An 18033-nucleotide genomic window follows, 5' to 3' on the forward strand; every position below is an offset into this window, starting at 1 on the left:
CAAATTACAAGCTTACCGCTGGCTCTGAAACGCAAACAGCGATCCGAACGGCAAGATGGTTGTAAGCCGTGAAGGCCGCCGCGAAGCGTGGGGAGGTGACGGTAAAGCGTGACGGGGCACCACCCCGCCCGGAAATCCGTTCCTGGCCAGAAGCCGACCAGTCCTGGCCCGAGGATATTTCGTCCCCACCGTTGTCCCCCCACCCTGCCGTCATACCCGGGACCAATGAGCTGTGGTGCCTGGCAGCTTGACGCTAGAGCAGGTACTCCAATACCATAGTAGGCAACCATTGTCCCGGTAGCCATCTCAATAGGTGGTCCTTGAGCGGCGGAAACCTGCCTAACCACTCTACCGGTAGTCTTGCTGATATGTTCCGATTGGAGTAAATGTGCACTTACCCAAGCAAGCAAGTACCCAGGTCCGCATCAGCAAACACCTCCAGGCTTCAGATCCTAGCCGGACGACAATTCGAACAACCGTCCCCCATCACGACAACCGGCCCGAACAGCACGAGTACCGTGGTAAACTAGTAGTGATAGCACACTCGTGACTAGCTACTATAGGTAGTTGGTATCCGGCTCAATGTCGTGCGGATTTCAAACTTGGAACTTGGAACTATGGGCACTCACTGGGGGACGGTACTCTACCCATCGTTGGTTTTCCTGGGAAACGAGCTCCCCAGACTCCCAAAGCATTCACGCAAACTTCGTTATTATACTCGCGTGGCCTATCATAATCCCCAACCAAAGTCATTCTTCACAACCCTCGGGCCTCATGATGAGCATCTAGGCATCTAGGCACAGCAGCACGAAACTTCCAGAGTAAACACTCTCATTTCCCATCCTATTAACATAACAGTATAGGTAGTAAGGCTACCTATCATCGAAAAACTAGATACTCCATCCCATCCAACCAATCATCCAACCATCCAATCTACATCCCCCCTCAATATCTACCAAAACCAGGCCCTCGCAAAATCATAACCGTAACCGTAAATCATAAATCATAAATCATGCAACATGAGTAAAAAAGGAAAAGTCAAGACCCGGGGTATTCATAAAGGGTCGGGGGAACCTTTAACCTTATAACGCCGTAGAAGAAAGAAATTTATATGCTCAATCATGAAACAGAAACAGTAGGAATGATAGGAGAGTATTTTTTGATGAGGAAATAGGGTTATGGGTATATGGGTATAGAGTATGAGTGATAAAGCCTGCGTAGGTATTCTGACGATGTGGGGAGGGCCCAGGGGGTATGTGGGGCAGCGATGAGAGGCGGCGTGCCCATTCATGCCTTCTAGATGCAGGAGGAGGAGGAGGAGGAGGAGGAGGAGGAGGAGGAGGAGGAGGAGGAGGAGGAGAGGAGATCTATGACGCTAGGCTGGGCTCGGGAATCCCAAGAGTAGAGTAGAAGGGAAGATAATAGAGTAAAGTAAAGAAGCATGAGAATAAGAATGCGAATATCAGGAGAGCGGGAACATCCCGTCTCATCCGCCGCTCGAAGAAGCAACCGAATCTAACCACGCCAGTATAGTAGTAGCAGCAGTAGCAGCAGCAGCAGCAGTAATCATAACCATAACGCCCCTTTCCCACCCATCACCATACCACAGCCAAATCTTACCGTCTATACCAACCCCAAGACGAATCCCAACCCCACCCAGGATATGACCAATATCGCGATGCCATTTCCGATCGGCGTCATCGTGGGCGGCCCCGCACTGCAGATGTACCCCTGTTGCCGCCAATAATCGCAGCCCTGGCCGTCGGTGCCCTCGTCGACCACGACGGCGTTTCCATTGTCTATGAAACCCACGTATATAGTCAGCATCATTTCCTCCCGCACATCAATCATTCCTTCCAACTCTTTCCAAAAAAAAACGCAAAGCGCGCGTGGAGGGTATAATCCATCCTCAACAACCAGGCGGCACAAAATAATACCTGGCGAAGGAGACGGGGTATTTGTAGCGGCGGTCCCGCCGGCCGTCCTCGTGCGCGTAAAAACACCCGCCGTGACCACAGTCTGTGTGCGCGTGACCACGCCGCCGGCCACCATCGTGGTCTCCGTGCGGAAAAAACGGCTCAGTGGCCGTCACGGTTTCAAGGATTGTAGTGGCTTCACGTATAGTGGTCGCTTCAGGAATCTCACCTCCCGTGACCACTGTAGTCCCGCCTGTACCAGTGCCCGTACCTCCTCCTCCTCCTCCGGTGGTTCCCGTTCCGGTGCCAGTATCGCCTCCCGTACCCCCGCCAGTCGTGCCGCCGCCTGTTGCGCCCCCGCCCGTGAACGACTTGCCGTTGCACGTGCCGACGGGGTCCGCGCGTTTCCCCGCGTCGCCGGCGAACGCGACGTCTTCGCCCGCATCGGGGAATACCACGTCGGTGCCTGCGGCTGTGGTGCAGCCGTTGCCAACGTTGGCGACGAATACGGCCGGCCCAGTGAGCGCCCGCTTGATCCGTGAGCTGCCGCCCGTGATCGTTACGACGGCGCAGTTCATGTACCTACCCGCCAAAATCGAGTGTTAGCAAACCGGGGAGTAAAGGAACATGGAATGAAGACGGAGACGAACATTTCCCGATTTCCTATCTGATTAAACCACGTCCTTTGGCGCGAAAACAAACCGCGTTAGCAAGCAATCATTTCGAGAACGGAACATCTGTCTGGCGGGCGGGTGGGTGGTATCTAATTACATACCATGCAAACACCGCCGTGCCGGCCGGCGTTCCCTGGGGAATAGTGAACTGGAAGGCGCCACCTCCACTGGCATGGGGGCAGTCTCCAATGTACGATTTAATAACCGTGTACGAGACGCCCCCGTCGAACGACAACGACACCTGGCACGACCCGCCGCCGTGCGCCGCTCCTCCGTCAATCCTACAAATTACCATGATGTTAGAGGCGGTTCAAACATGCAGGTAGGAACGGAAAGGAACAAACTTGAGATCATAAGTCCCACCGGGCGCATAGTCCCTCACACTCGCACCCTCGGGCGTGTCGAGATCCTTCAGGTGGCCGCGGCACGGATAGTTCGAGCCGGACGGCGACAGCGGCGCGGTGTAGTCGAAATCCGCCTTTGCCGTGTTGTAGTGCGGGTTGGTCTTGTAGTTTATGGGCGGCGGCTCCGACATCACCATGTGTGCCGCGCACTGCGGTGCGAAGAGGAGGCATAGCAATAGTAGAAGGCCGAGCATCGAAGTGGTCGTTGATCCGCCGGAGAACGGGCCGCGCCGAGACGTGGTCTGAGACATGCTTGTTTTCGGTTCGGGCCGATGTGGTGCAGGGCTGCGTGTAACGCTGCGGTGGTCCGTCCACTCTTACTATCGATAAGGGAACGGGGGGGACGGGACAAGGTACAAAAAGGAAAAGTAACCTGAGCGAGCGAGTGAATAGAATAGGGACGCTCGGAGGGCGGGAGCAAGCGACAGCGTACTCCTATAAAAACCAGCAACCACAAAGGCGTATCTATATGGTTTGGCGAATGAATGGGGAGGCCCTTGGAGGATCGGAGAATGGGCGCAACGACGAGAGAGGGCAACGGACAGACGATATGGGGGCGGCAGTGAATTGTTGACGTGGAAGATTGCGTAGAGGGCCGGGGCCGCGTTCGCAGCAGCTGGAAAGAAGAAGGGCCTCGAAGTATCAATCAAGGGGAAGTATTTCCTTTGGGTAGGAAACCCGACAGCCGGCAATCAAGACAGACGTGGTATGTGGTGAATAGCTGACGATGTGTGTGGACGGGTGGTGGGTAAACAAGAATAGAAGGGGGGATGACGGACGATTGCTCTGCGGTCAACACAGCGCAGCAGAATCAGAAGGGGGTGGTGGGCCCGGAGAGTTTGGAGTGCGGTGATGCTCTCGAGCGAGACGGATATTTTCAAACAGCTGGTTTATGTATGACACGAACAGATGGTTTAAACAAGATGACGCTTTTCCTTCCGCCCCAACCCCTCCCCCGTCCTCTCGACGGTCTCCCTTGTCCGCGCGCTGCCGCTCCCGCTCTGCTGGCTCTCGTCATAGAGATCGTGTGGCAGAGATACGGACGGAGCCAGAGCAGAGCCAGAACGGCACCAGAGCCGGAGCCAGAGCCGTAGCCAGTGCGAGGCCTGCGCTGTGATGGGCGAGGGGCGAGATCTCTGGTGAGCGCTGTTACTTCCCCGCAACGGAGTATGCCAACCAAGTTCGAAGTACATTAGAGCGAGCTGTACCTGAGCGAGCCGACACCTACGTTTCGCGACACAGCCCCTCCGGATCGCCCTGAAGCGAAAGCGCACCACCTCCCAGCGGACCGGCGAGAGCGTTGACAGCAACCAGCTGCGCCAGAAGGAGCAGGCTCAAGCCGGCGAGAAGAAGAAAGAAAAAAAGGGTGGCAAGCGTCATGGGCGAGTCAGCGCTGGCCATCCTCCAGCGAATCTCCAGCGAATGTTCGCTGTGATGAGCTGGTCTCAGGCTGGTCCGCTCTGGGCCGCACATATGCTGCAATATGCGTGTCTCCCCGCGGCCCCACCGCGTGGAATTTCCCGGGGGATCGAAACAAAGCAGGAACCGCGGGCTACGACTGGTGGCAGATCTGGACCTCGTTCCTGTCGACGAAAAAGGCTTATGTCCAGGAACGACGTGTACACGGCGTGGGGAGGCTTACAGTTGTTAGTTTGGACCCTGCATGCGTGATCGTCCAATAGCGTTGCGAGCTGGGAATGGGACCACGTGCAAAGAAAAATCAATAAGCCTTCTTCGCACGCATATCGCTGAGGCCATAAAAAAGAGGACAGGGCGGTCGAGGTGATTGCAATGGCTGCGGTGGTCGCGGTGGTCGCGGGCGTGGTGGTGGTGGGGTACTGGAGAACTACCGGCCTAAGCAGCTCCACGTCGGTGGAGGGGTTTGGTTGGCCGTCGGGCCAGTCGTCTCCCTCAGTGGCTCGGTTGCCAGGCCAGGGCCACAGTCCTCGTTGACGTTTGGCTGCGCGGTCTCGTCTCAACCCTCGCACCCCCACCACTAGCAAAGGAATTGAGACGAACATTTCGTTTCTCGGGCATTGGGCGTGCAGTTGTTTCGCGCGATTGATTTTTTCGCTGTTCTGATAGCAGAAAGGCTCGGCGCAAGATGATGTCGCGTTACGGTGGAAAAAGAGGGCTGCAGAGTTGACCTCGCCCCTAGAGTAGCTCGCTGCCAGCTGCATCACCACCACCACCGCCGCCGCATGTATGTACAGGCGGCTGGAGCTGCATGGCGTGCATGCATGTATGGCGAGCGAGCGGTAAACGGAGGTCTCCACACGCGATTCTGCCTGTCGACGTGTCAACGAGAGAAGCGTCGAACAAACCATCTGCTTTCGCACAGCGCCAGGCCAGAGAGGAGAGATGGATGCAATGTCATTTGCAGGCAGGCTCTTTCGATGGCCACACGCACATAGGTAAGCGGTCCGTAGAGCACCTACAGTTGGAGTAAAGCGTAGAGTAGACTTCGGCCAGGAACGAACTAAACTGCTTCCAAAGAGTGGCCGATGGAAAGATGGGCCCGGAGAACGAAGAACTAGGCCTTTGGGGAGCTCGGTGAAGAGAGAGCGAGAGGGAGAGAGAGACAAACGGGGTGGCGGGTGGCGAATCTCGACCATCTACAGTTCCATCGAGTCATAGGTTGCAAACAGAATCATCGCCCATCAATGCTGGTTGTACTTATCACAGCAATTCCGTGGGCCCTCCGAGGGCCCGTGGTCACTGATGGGCTGTCCTGGTCAATGGAGGCGTGTGTTGGGCCATGCGGAGTGGGCGGTGGCTCGGAGCGACACGAAGTCCAACATGCCAGGTGGGTATCAAGTACAGTAGAGTACCGTACCTACACTCGGTAAATAGCACTCATCTCCCGTCGGACAGCGGGCCATTGCTAGCTATGCGCTCAAGCACCTGCTGTGCATGCGTCGTTTTTGTTCGTGGACAAAGGGCAGACCGAGGGGCAGTATTGCGGCAGGTGTGGTGTGGCGTACCAGTAAGTAAGTAAGTGAGAGGTGAGTATCGTGCCATGCATGCAGTTGATGTGGGGGGCCACTTATGCAATTGGATCTGCGAGGCGGTCTCTGGGCTCCCCCATGAGGCGGAACGAAAGCTTGTCTTTGACACCGTCCGCTGTAAAATGCACGTTGAATCACTCTGCACTGGATACCATATGTAACTGATTTCCGTATGCGTCTGACGCTGTATTCGTATGTACGGTAATGACTTCACGATGCTTCATTCCTCGCTGTATTCGTATGTGCGGTAATGACTTTACGATGCTTCATTCCTCGCTGTATTCGTATGTGCGGTAATGACTTTACGATGCTTCATTCCTCGCTGTATTCGTATGTGCGGTAATGACTTTACGATGCTTCATTCCTCGCTGTATTCGCATGTACGGTAATGACTTCACGACGCTTCATTCCTCGCTGTATTCGCATGTACGGTAATGACTTCACGACGCTTCATTCCTCGCTGCCGTGCGACGTCGCGGATATGTACACTACTAACTGGAAACAGGTATTCCATCAGGGACGAGTTTCGCCTCTAAAAAAGAACAAGAAAAAAAGATGGCCTGGTGTTTGTTCACTTAAGGAACACTCCCGAAACCCCCATCCTCAGCTCACTCCTTCGCTCTCGGTATCTTGACAGCAATCCAAAATTCACACTCATAGACCCACTTCAGCATAGCGCCCTCTCCGTTGCCAATGTACTCTCCGCAGCTCCCCTTCTCCCTCTTCTCCAGCCTGAACCCGATATTCCTGGCGACTTCCAGCACCTCCTCGACCGTCAACTCGACACCCTGTGCATCCTCATCAGCAGCCTTCAGATCCGCCTCACGATTTTCCCAATGCCACAGCAGGGGGCCAAAATTGATCCAGACGCCCCCGTCGACCAGGACGCGGTGAATCGTCTCTAGGTACGAGAAGATGTTGACGGCAGTATCGATGAAGAAGACAGTGGCGACGACGTCGAACGCACTCTCGGAGGCGGCGTTGTTGTACGCGGACACGAAGTCGCCCGCCGTCATCGAGAAGCGGTCCTCTTCTGCGGCGCGCGCCAGCAGCGCCGGCGGGTGCACGTCCGGCACCGCTACCCCGCGCAGCTGGTTCGTCCTCGACCGGTGGTTCGAGAAGGAGTTGATGAACGGGTGCACTGTGTGTTGCCGCGCCGCGGACGTGCAGTTCAGGACGTAGTTCGACGCCATCAGCTGGTGGAACGAGTTCTCGTTGCCCTGCGCTGCGTAGCCCGCCACGACAATGTCGTATGCTAGCCGGCCCAGGCCGGCCCCGGGCACCAGCACCGAGATCCGGCCCTTTTCTGCCGGCGAGAGGTGCCCGAACCGCTGTGAGAGCGCCGCCATCACCGGTGCGTAGCAGACTTCGCGCTCGGATGCGCCCTCCGCACTCCAGTCGCGGTAAAACTGCTTCAGCGTGCTCCGCACCTTGTCGACGTCCTCGGCTGTGACGTTCATCAGCCAGTCCTTGCGACTGAGGATCTCCGGCTCGATTCCGAACGCTTCGATGGAGTGCCGGAAGATGGCTTCGGCCAGTTCCGCATTGTGTTCTATCGCTTCATCCAGACGGCCGAGCGTGGCCAGGTAATTGATTGGCTCGGCGGACAGGACCGATTGCTGGTACCGTGGCAGCGCGTGGAACTGATGTCGGCGACGGTGGGTTAGGTTGCTGTGAGCTGTTTGCCGGTAGAGGCTGCCGGAACGAGAGTTGAGTTAGCCAGGAGCAGAGGTGTAAACGCGGGGAGGGACGAAATGACGGACTGGTAGGCACCCAGTGTGGAGAGAACCGTTTCGAGCTCGGTCGACGAGGAAACATCGCTGAGAGGCTTCTGGAGGTCGGTCGGAATGTGGAGCTTCTCCTCTGACTCAGACTCCTCCGAGACCTCGTGTGGATGACCAGCCATGGCGGAATTGCGGTTGTCAAGCTGCGGCGGGGTGGGACTTGACTTGGCAGCGGGATAAAGTTGATCCAACGTGACCACCTACCACGCTACCGTTACTACATAGAGTACCAACCCCTACCCTAGGTAGGCCACTTGGTGCTTGCCAAAGAGTCGATCGCCTACATGGTATGATGATCTCCAGGTAGAGTGTTATCCAGATCACCGAGTGCACGGTGCTTTGACACGCTCCTGCCCACCAGAGGTTCTTTGTCTCCACACTACCTATGTCACTAGTATGAAATGAGCCTGCAACACATGCTTTTTCCTACTCATGTCACTCCACGATTCCCACAATCACACCGGATCAATAATGATTCTTTGTTTGCCTGGCCTTTCATGCTCCACTGAAGCCTTGTTTCCCTTCCGTGGACGACGCGGTCATTTCCGCCGATGTAAAACTTCTTTATTAGGATACGGCATATATAACAGTATGGACAACCCTCAAACTTCCCCATTGTTCACGACTACGACACCGACATCTACACCTAGCAATGTCGAAGTCGAAGTCGAAGTCTCACGGCCTGAGCGAGCTATTTGCCCCCGTGGGGAACTCCCGACCCCACGGCCCGCGTTACGCCTCGTCCTCCCACGAGCGGTACCTGCCTTCGCGGGCATTCACGGCGGAGGAGCAAGCGGCCGCCGTGCGGCTATTCGAGCTGGAGCACAAGCGGGTCAACGAGGGGCTATCGGAGCAAGAGATGGTGCAGCTGACACTGGCTCAGCAGCGGGAGCGGGGGCTCTGGATCGGGCGCAAGGACCGGCATCGCGCTGATCCACAGTTCGATGGGTGGAAACAGTGGTGTCGCCCTGAGGAAAGAAGGGATGAGCGTGCGGGAAAGGTTAGGGCCGCTGGGGTCGCCGGGAGTGTTACTGTCAGGGAGTATCTGAGGGACTGGAGACTTAAGGGGGCGGCCCTGAGGCCTGGCGCAGAGATCGATGCGAGTGTTTCCGTGCCGAAAAGGATCCAGAGGGGATACGAGGAGGGCAGGTTTTTCCCACATGCACAGGTCCCGGAAGTCATCATGCATGATGCCCAGCATGAGCATCCGTACTTGTTTGAGCAGGACGTGGTGGGATGCAGCTACGCTGAGAAGTGGGGAAAGGATTCGAATGTGGAGGATAGAAAGACGGCAAGGCCGGAAGTCAAGGGCCGTGGGACCTTTGGGTGGAGTTGGAGGCAGAGGAGGTTGGTTTGATTGATGCCCACTCGTATTTCGAAAGTGAATACTCACGTTGTTCTAGGTCGTTTGTCCGGAAGTTGGCCCTCATACGCATCATGTTCTTGTTTCTGCGCTCGGAAATGATTCGAGGCGGCGGCGATGATCAGCCACTCGTGACGGCTCCACACATGGTACGTGCGAATATCCCGCTTGGTGTGATTGGGCTCTAACTAATCTTCATCAAGAGCTACCTGTATTCCAACTACGTAAAGGCCACTGACGAGAATCTCAACTTCGGACCATGGGCAAGCGTCGAAGACATGCTTCGGGCGGTCGTGTCGCGGAACTTACAATACTGGAAGGGAATGGATGCGTATGCCCTGAACGCAGAACGAGTGCGAGACAACAAAGGGCGATCAATCCGAGCGCTATTAAACCGCCCGGCTTTGCCGAATGGACTGACAGCATTGGCAAATGTGAGGAGTAATTTTCACCGAGCATATACGCGCAGACCCAAGCTCGATGCGATCCGCGGGAACGAGCGGGAGCTGTACGCAGACAACAAGCGCTTCGTGCTCTACCTGTGGAACGACATCCGGTCCTGCCTGATGATGAAGGACACGCGCATCGTCGGCCTGGACAACTTCCAGAAGTCGATGTATGCGCCGTACAGCGTGGCGATCGCAGACCTCACTAACCAGTACAAGCCCGACGCGAAGAACGTCTACTACGACAAGGACGACTTGAAGAAAAACGCGCCGTTCAAGATCCCGGAACGATATCTTTACCCGGTGCGCCGCGGCACGAAGAGAGAACCCCACTATAAGGACCGCATAGATAAGCGCGGACGCATGGAGTACGGCATGTTCGCCTTCCACGTCCGCAAGCTCCAGGAAGTGCACGACGAGGAGTACGGCGAGATCACGATGGAAGACCTGCAGTACGGCGACCGCTACGACGACGTCGAGAGCGAGCACGACCGCCCGCCACAGGTCCTGAAAGACCCCAGTGCTAGGAACAAGATGTGGGCAGACGAGGGGCTGCGCGACGAGGCTGAAGATTGGTTCCTGAGACCCGTATTGCTCCTCGTCAACCAGTTCGTCGAGACCTATCTCGCAGAGGACAAGACCGTCAAGTGGCTGGAGCCCGAAGTCGCGCAACATCTGTTGTACCCAACAGATGTGCCGACGGAGCAGGATATCATAGATAATGTTCCTCCTAGTTGGAAAGTGCCGGATCAGTACTGGGTCTAGGGAAATGAATACTGGCAGGTCGGGGAGGTGCGTGTTATTGGTCTACGGACGTAATACTACATAGGTACCTACCTCGAATGATGGGAGTTTTTCTTCTTCTTTGACTAGGGAGTTAAAAAAAGATTGTTCTCTTTGTCCAGGGAAATAAGCACGATTGTTCTCTTTACCTTTCGAACCGCTTGTATGATACTATGCCTTGTTTCTTGACCTCTCGGTCCCGGTGAATCGTGATTGAAGATTGGATCACCCACCATCACACGGCTGGGCGTGTTCCCAGCGTCGACGATCCGCAAGTGCGTATGCAGCCACCCAGAAGCCAAGTTGGTATCCACCTCGCCACCGTGATTTCAACGTAGCTACCCACTCAGCCACCCGCCCACCTCGACACGCCCATTTGAGCTGGCGAGGATATCATGAGCTCGCTGTCGCTCGGAGAACATCACATACGGTAGATAATGCAAGACAGCCCTCCTGAGCCCACAGCGTAGCTACTAGAGTAGGTACCGTATAGTTCAAGGAGGGTTAATAAAAACGGTGTTTCCTACTAGAAAGATATCGTATCGGTATCAGAACATAAAAAACACGTACATATTTGACCGTAGGTACTGATGCCATATCACTACGATTTTCTTAAAGATGTGGTATCCCCTGGATCGTAGCTCGTTTCCGGTCAATGTATCCTTTAAAATACGGATTTCCCAACTCTGACAGTCCCTCTAATTAGCCAGCTACCCCTTCACTATACAGTAATTAGATGGACCTCATCTCTGCGATCTCCTATTGATGATTATCTTTTCAAGGTTTGGTTATGTCCCTTGCCGAGTGAGTGAGTGGCGACAAGCTTTCCGGACGATACGATTTTGACCGATGTTTGGCCGATTGACAGCTCAACCATGAGCTCAACCATGAGGTTTCTACAGTCTAGAGAACCTAGGATTATCTTCGCCTTGCTGTACTACGGGCTCTGCGTAATGCTCGTTAAGTAGTTGGCCTTTTCTGTGTGCGGTCACAGCTCCCTCAACATCGTAGTTTTGGTCGAAAATCCGAATTTTTGAACAGCCACAACTCAGGTACATACATAAATACCAAATCTTGTACATTTTTGACTCTGATAGGTAACTCGACATCATCTGATGAGCCCCAAATGATCAATAAGGGGTTATAAGAAATATTCCCAAAGTTTTGGGATATTTCTGCACATTGTTTTTCGCATCTTGAAGGCATTTCTCTCCTTAACTAGGTACCTAGGATGGGAACACCTAAATTGAGGCCAGAATTATCACTTGATATATACCAGGATATGTGAACTTTGAACGGATCAACTTTGGTTGTATACAGCCGTACGGTTGCTGAGTTGTGGACTCACGCACGTTCAAAAATGGCCCGGGGAGCACAGTAACGGCATATCTACGATCTAGGGGAGGTATATGTACTATACATGTTACCGCCTCCCTCTTCCCCAGCTGCAGAAGCGAAAAAGACAGGCTTGCCACAGGCTCACAGCTAGGTAAGTATATACCGCCACCATGGCCATGGACATCCATCCACGCAGATCGCCGTCCACTGCAAGATAAGCTACTGCTACTGTATGATAACTATGATATGATACAACCTTGTTATCCGAGTTCACAAATGCACGGTGGGTACTGGGTGCTGATTGCTGGGTGGGTGGTATCTGGCCGGTGACATATGAGCAGAGAAAGGCAGCTGCGGGGAGCTCACACGTGCGCTTCAGACAGCGTCCTGTTTGTTGATGCTCCGGGTTGATATTGCACCCACCACCACCACCTTCCGGCATCCGCCAGAACCAACTGAACCAACAGATCATCTCAGCAGCCAGCTTCACGGTCACCGACTCACTGGCCGAATCGAGGGCTTGTACGTGGTCGCAGACAGCAGACAGCAGACAAGGGCGGAGACAATGAGGGACGGAGGATTCCGAGCGGGGGATGTCGTGAAGCATACACGAACGCGGGTGGGGTGGGGGGCTATGTACGACCTGCCGTCTCTCACGAGCCACCGCCATATGGCGGAAAAGCACGCGATATACCTACATACATTCATACATACATGTTCTTGGCGGCGGCGGAAAGTGCGGTGCTGAGCTGGAGCACGGGATATTTCGACATCTGGAGCTCATCCCGTAGGTGTTTCAGACTACCAAACTACCCACTATCTATGATACGGCCATCGTTATCCGCGGAACCGAAATCCACTTCCTTTTTTTTTGCCGCTTCTCTCCGCGTTTACTTCTTTTTTCTCTTCTTCTTCTCTCATAAGAGAGGGGGGGTGCTCAGTCCCGCTACTATGGCTACGCAGGGGGGTCAACGTCCCAAAGATCTCGTAGAGAGGATGCTTGGTTTGGGTTAGGTGGGCTGTATAAAATTCATGGGTAGTTGGCCCCGGTTTACTCCAGTTACAGCAGCTTTTGGATGTGGCCGGGGAGGAGGAGGAGCTGCAATGCTATATTGCTATAAATATTGGGTTAATCCATTGGTATTCGGACAGACCGAGGTGGCGGCACTGGGGGGCTGTTTGAAGACCAATGAGTTCGTCGAGAAGTGAAACATAGATAAGTCTATCGTGGGGTGGTGGTGGAGGTGGTGGTAGTGGTGGTTCGTGCGCCAACTATACACCACAAGGGTACATTCCCAAGTCACGTGATATTGCATGACCACACCCAACATCTAGGGACAAGCTCAGGACCAAAAGCTTGATTTCGCATTCCCCTGTGCAGTAATCCCGGGCCCCTACATAGATACAGTTTCTGTTGTTCGCTCGCTCGCCAAACAACCAATTATGGCGGTTTCGTGGTTGTTTGCTAGGGTGGCGGGGCGTAATGGAGATGCAATATTGCGTGCTCGCCTCCCTGCGTTTGTGTGATATTACAACACTCAGAATGATAGTCGACTACAACACCTTCTTTGAGCCAATCTGGTCGGTAAAACTGCAGCAGAAACATGAGCTAAGTAAATGTGTAGCTATTACTCGAAACCACCGTACTGGTGGGAGCTCTGGCTGATTGACGAAAGTTGTAGATCATGCTCCGGCCATACGGTAGCATGGTCCCAGACTCGCAGGCCCGCAGAATCGCAGTGCCACCGCAGTTGTGCCCACCCACCTCCCCCAATACTCCTACGCACCACCGCGAGCTTCCTACCTTGAACCCACCCGCGTTTGGCACTGGCCTCTCGCTTGCTCTCTGCCGGCCGGTGATGACCGTAGGTTTATCCACCTGGCCCACCTCGAAATCCCGCTAAATTCAACCTCCTCGAAATGGGGGTTCTCGCGGGGACGCAAATTACCACTCCCCCCCTCCCAAAAAGCCGTCATTTATCAGTTGAATAGAATATTCCGGGGAAGCAGTAGCAGTACAAATACCATGCGCTCCCGCGTAAAGTTTGGAGGAGGCTATCAAGCTCCGGAACAGTCAAACAGACCACGATCATGGCAACAACACCAGACAGGATAGCGAGTGCGGACGAGAAGCTCAGTGGGGTTTCGTCAAACATCAATATCACCGGCGCCGATTCCGCCCACACTGCGTACGGGGACAACAAGTTCGTCGACCGCACCATCAGCACCAAGGACTGGGCTGCCAGGACGTTCGACAACGTCCCCGGACAGTTGAAGGACTATTTCTTCAGCCTATTCCCCATCGCAACGTGGATCTATCGATACAACTTGACGTGGCTGACAGGAGATGTATATTACCGACCCGTCCCACCACGTGGAGAATGATTGGCTAATATATGACGGCGCGGGGCAGGTCATCGCCGGTCTCACGGTCGGAGCCGTGGTGGTTCCACAGTCCATGTCATACGCCATTCTTGCATCCTTGACTGCGGAGTACGGACTCTATTCGAGCTTCATCGGAGTGTTCATCTACTGTTTCTTTGCCACAAGCAAAGACGTCACCATTGGTGTTTGTGTCCCCTCCCCGCTCTCCTCGCTCTCCTCGCTCCTCCCCATGATATACAATTTAGAGTACGAACTGACACGTGACCAGCCCGTTGCCGTCATGTCACTCGAGGTTGCAAAGGTCATTGCCCACGTGAAGGAAACCACCGGGAATGAATATACAAATGCGGAGATTGCTACAGCACTAGCCTTCATATGCGGTATCATATGTTTGGGAATCGGCTTGATCCGAGTCGGCTTCATTCTAGAGTTTATCCCTGGTATGTACATGATGCACCTCGTCATGCACTTATTGTTTATTGGTCCGCTGACATGGTCTTTAAGCACCCGCTGTGGCGGGTTTCATGACGGGCAGCGCCTTCACTATCGCCTCGACACAGTTCCCCGCACTCCTGGGCATCTCAAAGCAATACGTCAACTCCCGCGAGTCGGCGTACAAGGTGGTCATCAACACTCTCAAGAATCTCGAGCACACCAAGCTGGATGCTGCGTTCGGGCTCAGTGCCTTGTTCGGGCTGTACGCCATCCGCTTCGGATTGGAGTATCTGGCGAGAAGATATCCGCAGCACAAGAGGAAGTTCTTCTTTGCCAATGTCACACGCAACGGACTCATGGTCGTCGTCGTCACCTTGGCCAGTTGGTTGACTGTTCGCGGCGACATTGCGGCCGGGAGGGAGCCCAGGGTCAAGATCTTGAAGGATGTGCCCAGAGGATTTCAGGCCGTTGGCCCTCTCAGGATCGATAGCACCCTGCTCAGTGCCATGGCACCGCAGATTCCGGTCGCCGTAAGCCACGCAGTCATCCCTATATTGCATGAAGCTCTGTACTGACCCCGTGCAGACGCTTATCCTGCTCCTGGAACACATCGCCATCGCAAAGTCCTTTGGCCGCATCAATGATTACAAGATCATCCCGGACCAAGAGCTCATCGCCATTGGCATGACCAACGTGATCGGTAATTTCTTCGGTGCTTACCCAGCGACGGGTTCCTTCTCGCGCACTGCGCTCAAGAGCAAATCCGGCGTACGCACCCCGGCGGCAGGAATCGTCACCGGTATCGTCGTTCTCCTGGCCCTTTACGCTCTGACCGACGCCTTCTACTGGATCCCGATGGCCGGACTCTCGGCCGTGATCATTCACGCCGTCACCGATCTGATGTCCCCACCGCGCCAGGTCTACATCTTCTGGCGGGTACAGCCCCTCGAGGCGATAATCTTCCTCGCCGCCGTCTTCATCACCATCTTCACCAACATCGAGAATGGCATCTACTGGGCGATCATCTCCTCGGCCCTCGTCCTCCTCTACCGAATCGCGCGCCCGCGTGGACAATTCCTTGGTCGCCTCCGCCTCAGCAACGGACAGCAGGCCCGCGACATCTGGGTTCCAGTGGACAAGCGCGTGCTCAACCCGGATGCGAAGATCCAGAACCCGCCACCGGGGGTCGTCGTCTTCCGGCCCAGCGAGTCGTTTACGTACCCCAACAGCTCGACACAATGCGACGTGGTAGTGGACGAGATCAAACGGATCACCAAACGCGGCAAGCCGAACGCATTCCCGACGCTTGGCGACAGGCCGTGGAACGACATTGGCCCCCGCCGCGGCTTCACGCAGGCCGAGATCGACGGCGACACGCGTCCCGTGCTCAACGCGGTCGTGTTCGACTTCTCGGCTGTGGCCAGCATCGATACCACCGGCATCCAGTGTCTCGTCGATACCAGACGCCAGCTCAACAAGTATGCCGACCGCGAGGTCGAGTTTCACTTCGCCAACATCATCTCCCCGTGGGTGCGAAGGTCGCTGCTCGCCGGCGGCTTCGGCACTGGACAGTCCAGCTCCGAGTTCACGGAGGTTGCGGCGGTGGTCCCGCGGCGCGACGACGACGGCCGCGCTGTGTCGTCCCATCAGAAGAGGAAGGGTGCTGCAGCCGCCGGAGGGGAGGGCGGTAATAACTGGAAGATGTTCAAGAGCTATGTCCTGTCCAAGGACCACAAGGACGCTCGCTTCCAGGGCAAGGAACAGTACTCGGACGTTGAGGTCGCTGCCCACGAGGAGGAGCATTGGGGCCCCGCGATGAGCCAGGATACGCCGTTCTTCCATATCGATATCCCGAATTTGGAGGGATTGGCGTATGGTAAGGTGGGGTCGGAGTTGAGCGCGCAGAGCTCGAAGAGTGGATGAGTGGATAGGAGCAGGTTGGGTTATGTTCATCTTTGGGTTTGCGATCTTTGGGGGCTTCTTTGCTGGATTTTTTTCATGTTCTGCGGTACCGTTCGGTAATGTGTGGTTTCGGAAAAAAGTGATGGTTTACTCCGATGTCCACAGTGTGTCACTCGTGATCGATGCTCGTGCTGCAGCCATACCACCAAATAATTGTCATGATCTCTACTCTATAGGTCGCATGCAAACAATGATTAAACAGACAAACAGAATATACCACCAAGTATCGGCTTCCTCTCAGCTCCCCGCCAATCTATCGTAGGTATATACAGCCCGCACATTACTCCCACAGCCCACTTCACCCCTCTAAACCAAACCAAAAACACTCGCCGACCCCAAATGCCAACGTCAAATGCCAAATGCCAAATGCTTCTAAATGCCAAATTCCAAACGCCAAAACTTCCACAATCCATTACACCTTCCCCCACCCTCTCGACCCCACCCTCTCAACCGCACCCTTTTTTTTTCCGACCCCACCCCATCCCCCCTTCAATTAACCAAAACCCACCCGTCCTGAACCCCCACTCTCTCCGCCTCCTCAACCTCCCAATCCTCCGCCTCGATCCCGACCGCTCCGTCGACCCCTCCATCCACCCCTCCATCGTCTCCATCCAACCCCCCGCCCAGCGGCATCCCCCTCTGCCACCGTTCACACTGCATCCCCCTCTGCCATTCACTAGCTTCCGCCACCCGCCCCCGCCCCCGCTGGCTCTGGCTCTGGCCGACACTCCCGAGCATCCAGCTTGCTAGGCGGGTTATTCCAACTCCTAGGCCTCCTGCCCATCCAGATGGTCTTCCAGATCCTAAAGCGACACTTTCACCGCTAGGTCTGCCGCTAGGTCTGCCGCTGCCACGTCCGCTGTTGTAGCTGCCGCCGCAGCGGTAACAAGCATTCCGCCGGTACACTTCTGATACATGCAGTCGGGACTGCCGCGGCTGCCGCATCTGTCGGTACAGGTGTGTATGTGTTGTCCCCTGTTTTGCTGCACTCGTCGGCGCTGGGCAGCGAGAGGAGCAGGTGATCTGTGGTGTGTACGTGCTGTGGGAGCAGAGGATGTGGTGGGTTAATGTGTAGTGACACATTGCTGCTATGGTAGGGTGGAGGTGGTTGTGGGGTTGGAGGGGGGCGGGGGGCGGGGGTTGGTGGTGGGGTTGGTGAGGTTGGGGTTGTGGGTGAGGTGGTGAAGTGAGGTTGTGGTGAGGTTGTGGTGAGGCTGTGGCGAGGTTGTGGTGAGGTTGTGGTGGGGTTGTGGTGAGGTTGTGGTGGGATGTGGTGAAGTTGTAGTGGGGTCGTTTTGAAGATGTACTGGATTGTGGTGGGATTGCGAATTCAGATGTAGATGGAAATGTAGTTCCAAGATTTCGATGTAGATGTCGGTTTTGATGTGGTAGATGTCACAGTAGATGTCGCAGTAGATATCCCAGATACTCGTAAACTGTGAAGAGGCCGTGAAGAGTCGAAGCAGTAGTGGAGAAGTAGTGAAACAAGTGCGAGGCAAGTAAGAAGTAAGAACGAAGCAGCAGCCGTCGTCGGA

At 55.1% G+C, this 18033-nt stretch overlaps 6 protein-coding genes across 6 annotated transcripts; 2 read left to right on the top strand and 4 right to left on the bottom strand.

The window, feature by feature from the left end:
• Window positions 1–1909: 1909 nt before the first annotated feature.
• On the bottom strand, window positions 1910–3188 carry BZA05DRAFT_330370 (uncharacterized protein; the record flags this gene model as incomplete). The annotated part of the gene is made up of 4 exons (XM_051480533.1): window positions 1910–2498; window positions 2567–2599; window positions 2692–2871; window positions 2935–3188. The coding sequence occupies 4 exons, from the start codon at window positions 3186–3188 to the stop codon at window positions 1910–1912; spliced, it is 1056 nt and encodes a 351-aa protein (XP_051344239.1).
• A 720-nt stretch (window positions 3189–3908) lies between these two features.
• On the bottom strand, window positions 3909–4374 carry BZA05DRAFT_414412 (uncharacterized protein; the record flags this gene model as incomplete). Its single annotated transcript, XM_051485256.1, has 2 exons — window positions 3909–4146; window positions 4223–4374. 2 exons carry the CDS (start codon window positions 4372–4374, stop codon window positions 3909–3911), a joined length of 390 nt encoding a protein of 129 aa, XP_051344240.1.
• BZA05DRAFT_9649 (uncharacterized protein) lies at window positions 4264–5729 on the bottom strand. The gene has a single exon (XM_051488846.1). The coding sequence runs from the start codon at window positions 5607–5609 to the stop codon at window positions 4440–4442; it is 1170 nt and encodes a 389-aa protein (XP_051344241.1). The 5' UTR covers window positions 5610–5729; the 3' UTR covers window positions 4264–4439.
• Window positions 5730–6396: 667 nt separating this feature from the next.
• Window positions 6397–7968, bottom strand: BZA05DRAFT_381996 (N2227-like protein-domain-containing protein). Its single transcript, XM_051482063.1, has 2 exons — window positions 7766–7968; window positions 6397–7697 (listed from the first exon to the last, which is right to left on the bottom strand). Exons 1-2 carry the CDS (start codon window positions 7906–7908, stop codon window positions 6611–6613), a joined length of 1230 nt encoding a protein of 409 aa, XP_051344242.1. The 5' UTR covers window positions 7909–7968; the 3' UTR covers window positions 6397–6610.
• Window positions 7969–8052: 84 nt separating this feature from the next.
• BZA05DRAFT_381997 (uncharacterized protein) lies at window positions 8053–10557 on the top strand. The gene is made up of 4 exons (XM_051482064.1): window positions 8053–8375; window positions 8437–9133; window positions 9190–9298; window positions 9353–10557. Exons 1-4 carry the CDS (start codon window positions 8219–8221, stop codon window positions 10358–10360), a joined length of 1971 nt encoding a protein of 656 aa, XP_051344243.1. The 5' UTR covers window positions 8053–8218; the 3' UTR covers window positions 10361–10557.
• A 3194-nt stretch (window positions 10558–13751) lies between these two features.
• BZA05DRAFT_381999 (high affinity sulfate permease) lies at window positions 13752–16611 on the top strand. Its single transcript, XM_051482065.1, has 5 exons — window positions 13752–14065; window positions 14130–14285; window positions 14370–14541; window positions 14606–15066; window positions 15122–16611. The coding sequence occupies exons 1-5, from the start codon at window positions 13808–13810 to the stop codon at window positions 16457–16459; spliced, it is 2385 nt and encodes a 794-aa protein (XP_051344244.1). The 5' UTR covers window positions 13752–13807; the 3' UTR covers window positions 16460–16611.
• Window positions 16612–18033: the final 1422 nt, after the last annotated feature.

This window comes from Tricharina praecox (assembly GCF_024521635.1).
Source record: "Tricharina praecox strain CBS 144465 chromosome Unknown BZA05scaffold_1, whole genome shotgun sequence".
Classification (NCBI taxonomy): Eukaryota; Fungi; Ascomycota; class Pezizomycetes; order Pezizales; family Pyronemataceae; genus Tricharina; species Tricharina praecox.

What these genes read in the sequence shown, in the direction of transcription:
- BZA05DRAFT_381997 (XM_051482064.1), top strand. Translation starts at nt 8,219, where the DNA reads ATGTCACTCCACGATTCCCACAATCACACCGGATCAATAATGATTCTT. An exon ending in AGGATACGGCATATATAACA is followed by an intron (nt 8,376 to 8,436) that starts GTATGGACAACC and finishes ATCTACACCTAG; the next exon opens with CAATGTCGAAGTCGAAGTCG. An exon ending in TCGTGACGGCTCCACACATG is followed by an intron (nt 9,299 to 9,352) that starts GTACGTGCGAAT and finishes ATCTTCATCAAG; the next exon opens with AGCTACCTGTATTCCAACTA.
- BZA05DRAFT_381999 (XM_051482065.1), top strand. Translation starts at nt 13,808, where the DNA reads ATGGCAACAACACCAGACAGGATAGCGAGTGCGGACGAGAAGCTCAGT. An exon ending in TGACGTGGCTGACAGGAGAT is followed by an intron (nt 14,066 to 14,129) that starts GTATATTACCGA and finishes GGCGCGGGGCAG; the next exon opens with GTCATCGCCGGTCTCACGGT. An exon ending in GCAAAGACGTCACCATTGGT is followed by an intron (nt 14,286 to 14,369) that starts GTTTGTGTCCCC and finishes ACACGTGACCAG; the next exon opens with CCCGTTGCCGTCATGTCACT.
- BZA05DRAFT_381996 (XM_051482063.1), bottom strand. Translation starts at nt 7,908, where the DNA reads ATGGCTGGTCATCCACACGAGGTCTCGGAGGAGTCTGAGTCAGAGGAG. An exon ending in TCCACACTGGGTGCCTACCA is followed by an intron (nt 7,698 to 7,765) that starts GTCCGTCATTTC and finishes TCGTTCCGGCAG; the next exon opens with CCTCTACCGGCAAACAGCTC.
- BZA05DRAFT_9649 (XM_051488846.1), bottom strand. Translation starts at nt 5,609, where the DNA reads ATGGTCGAGATTCGCCACCCGCCACCCCGTTTGTCTCTCTCTCCCTCT.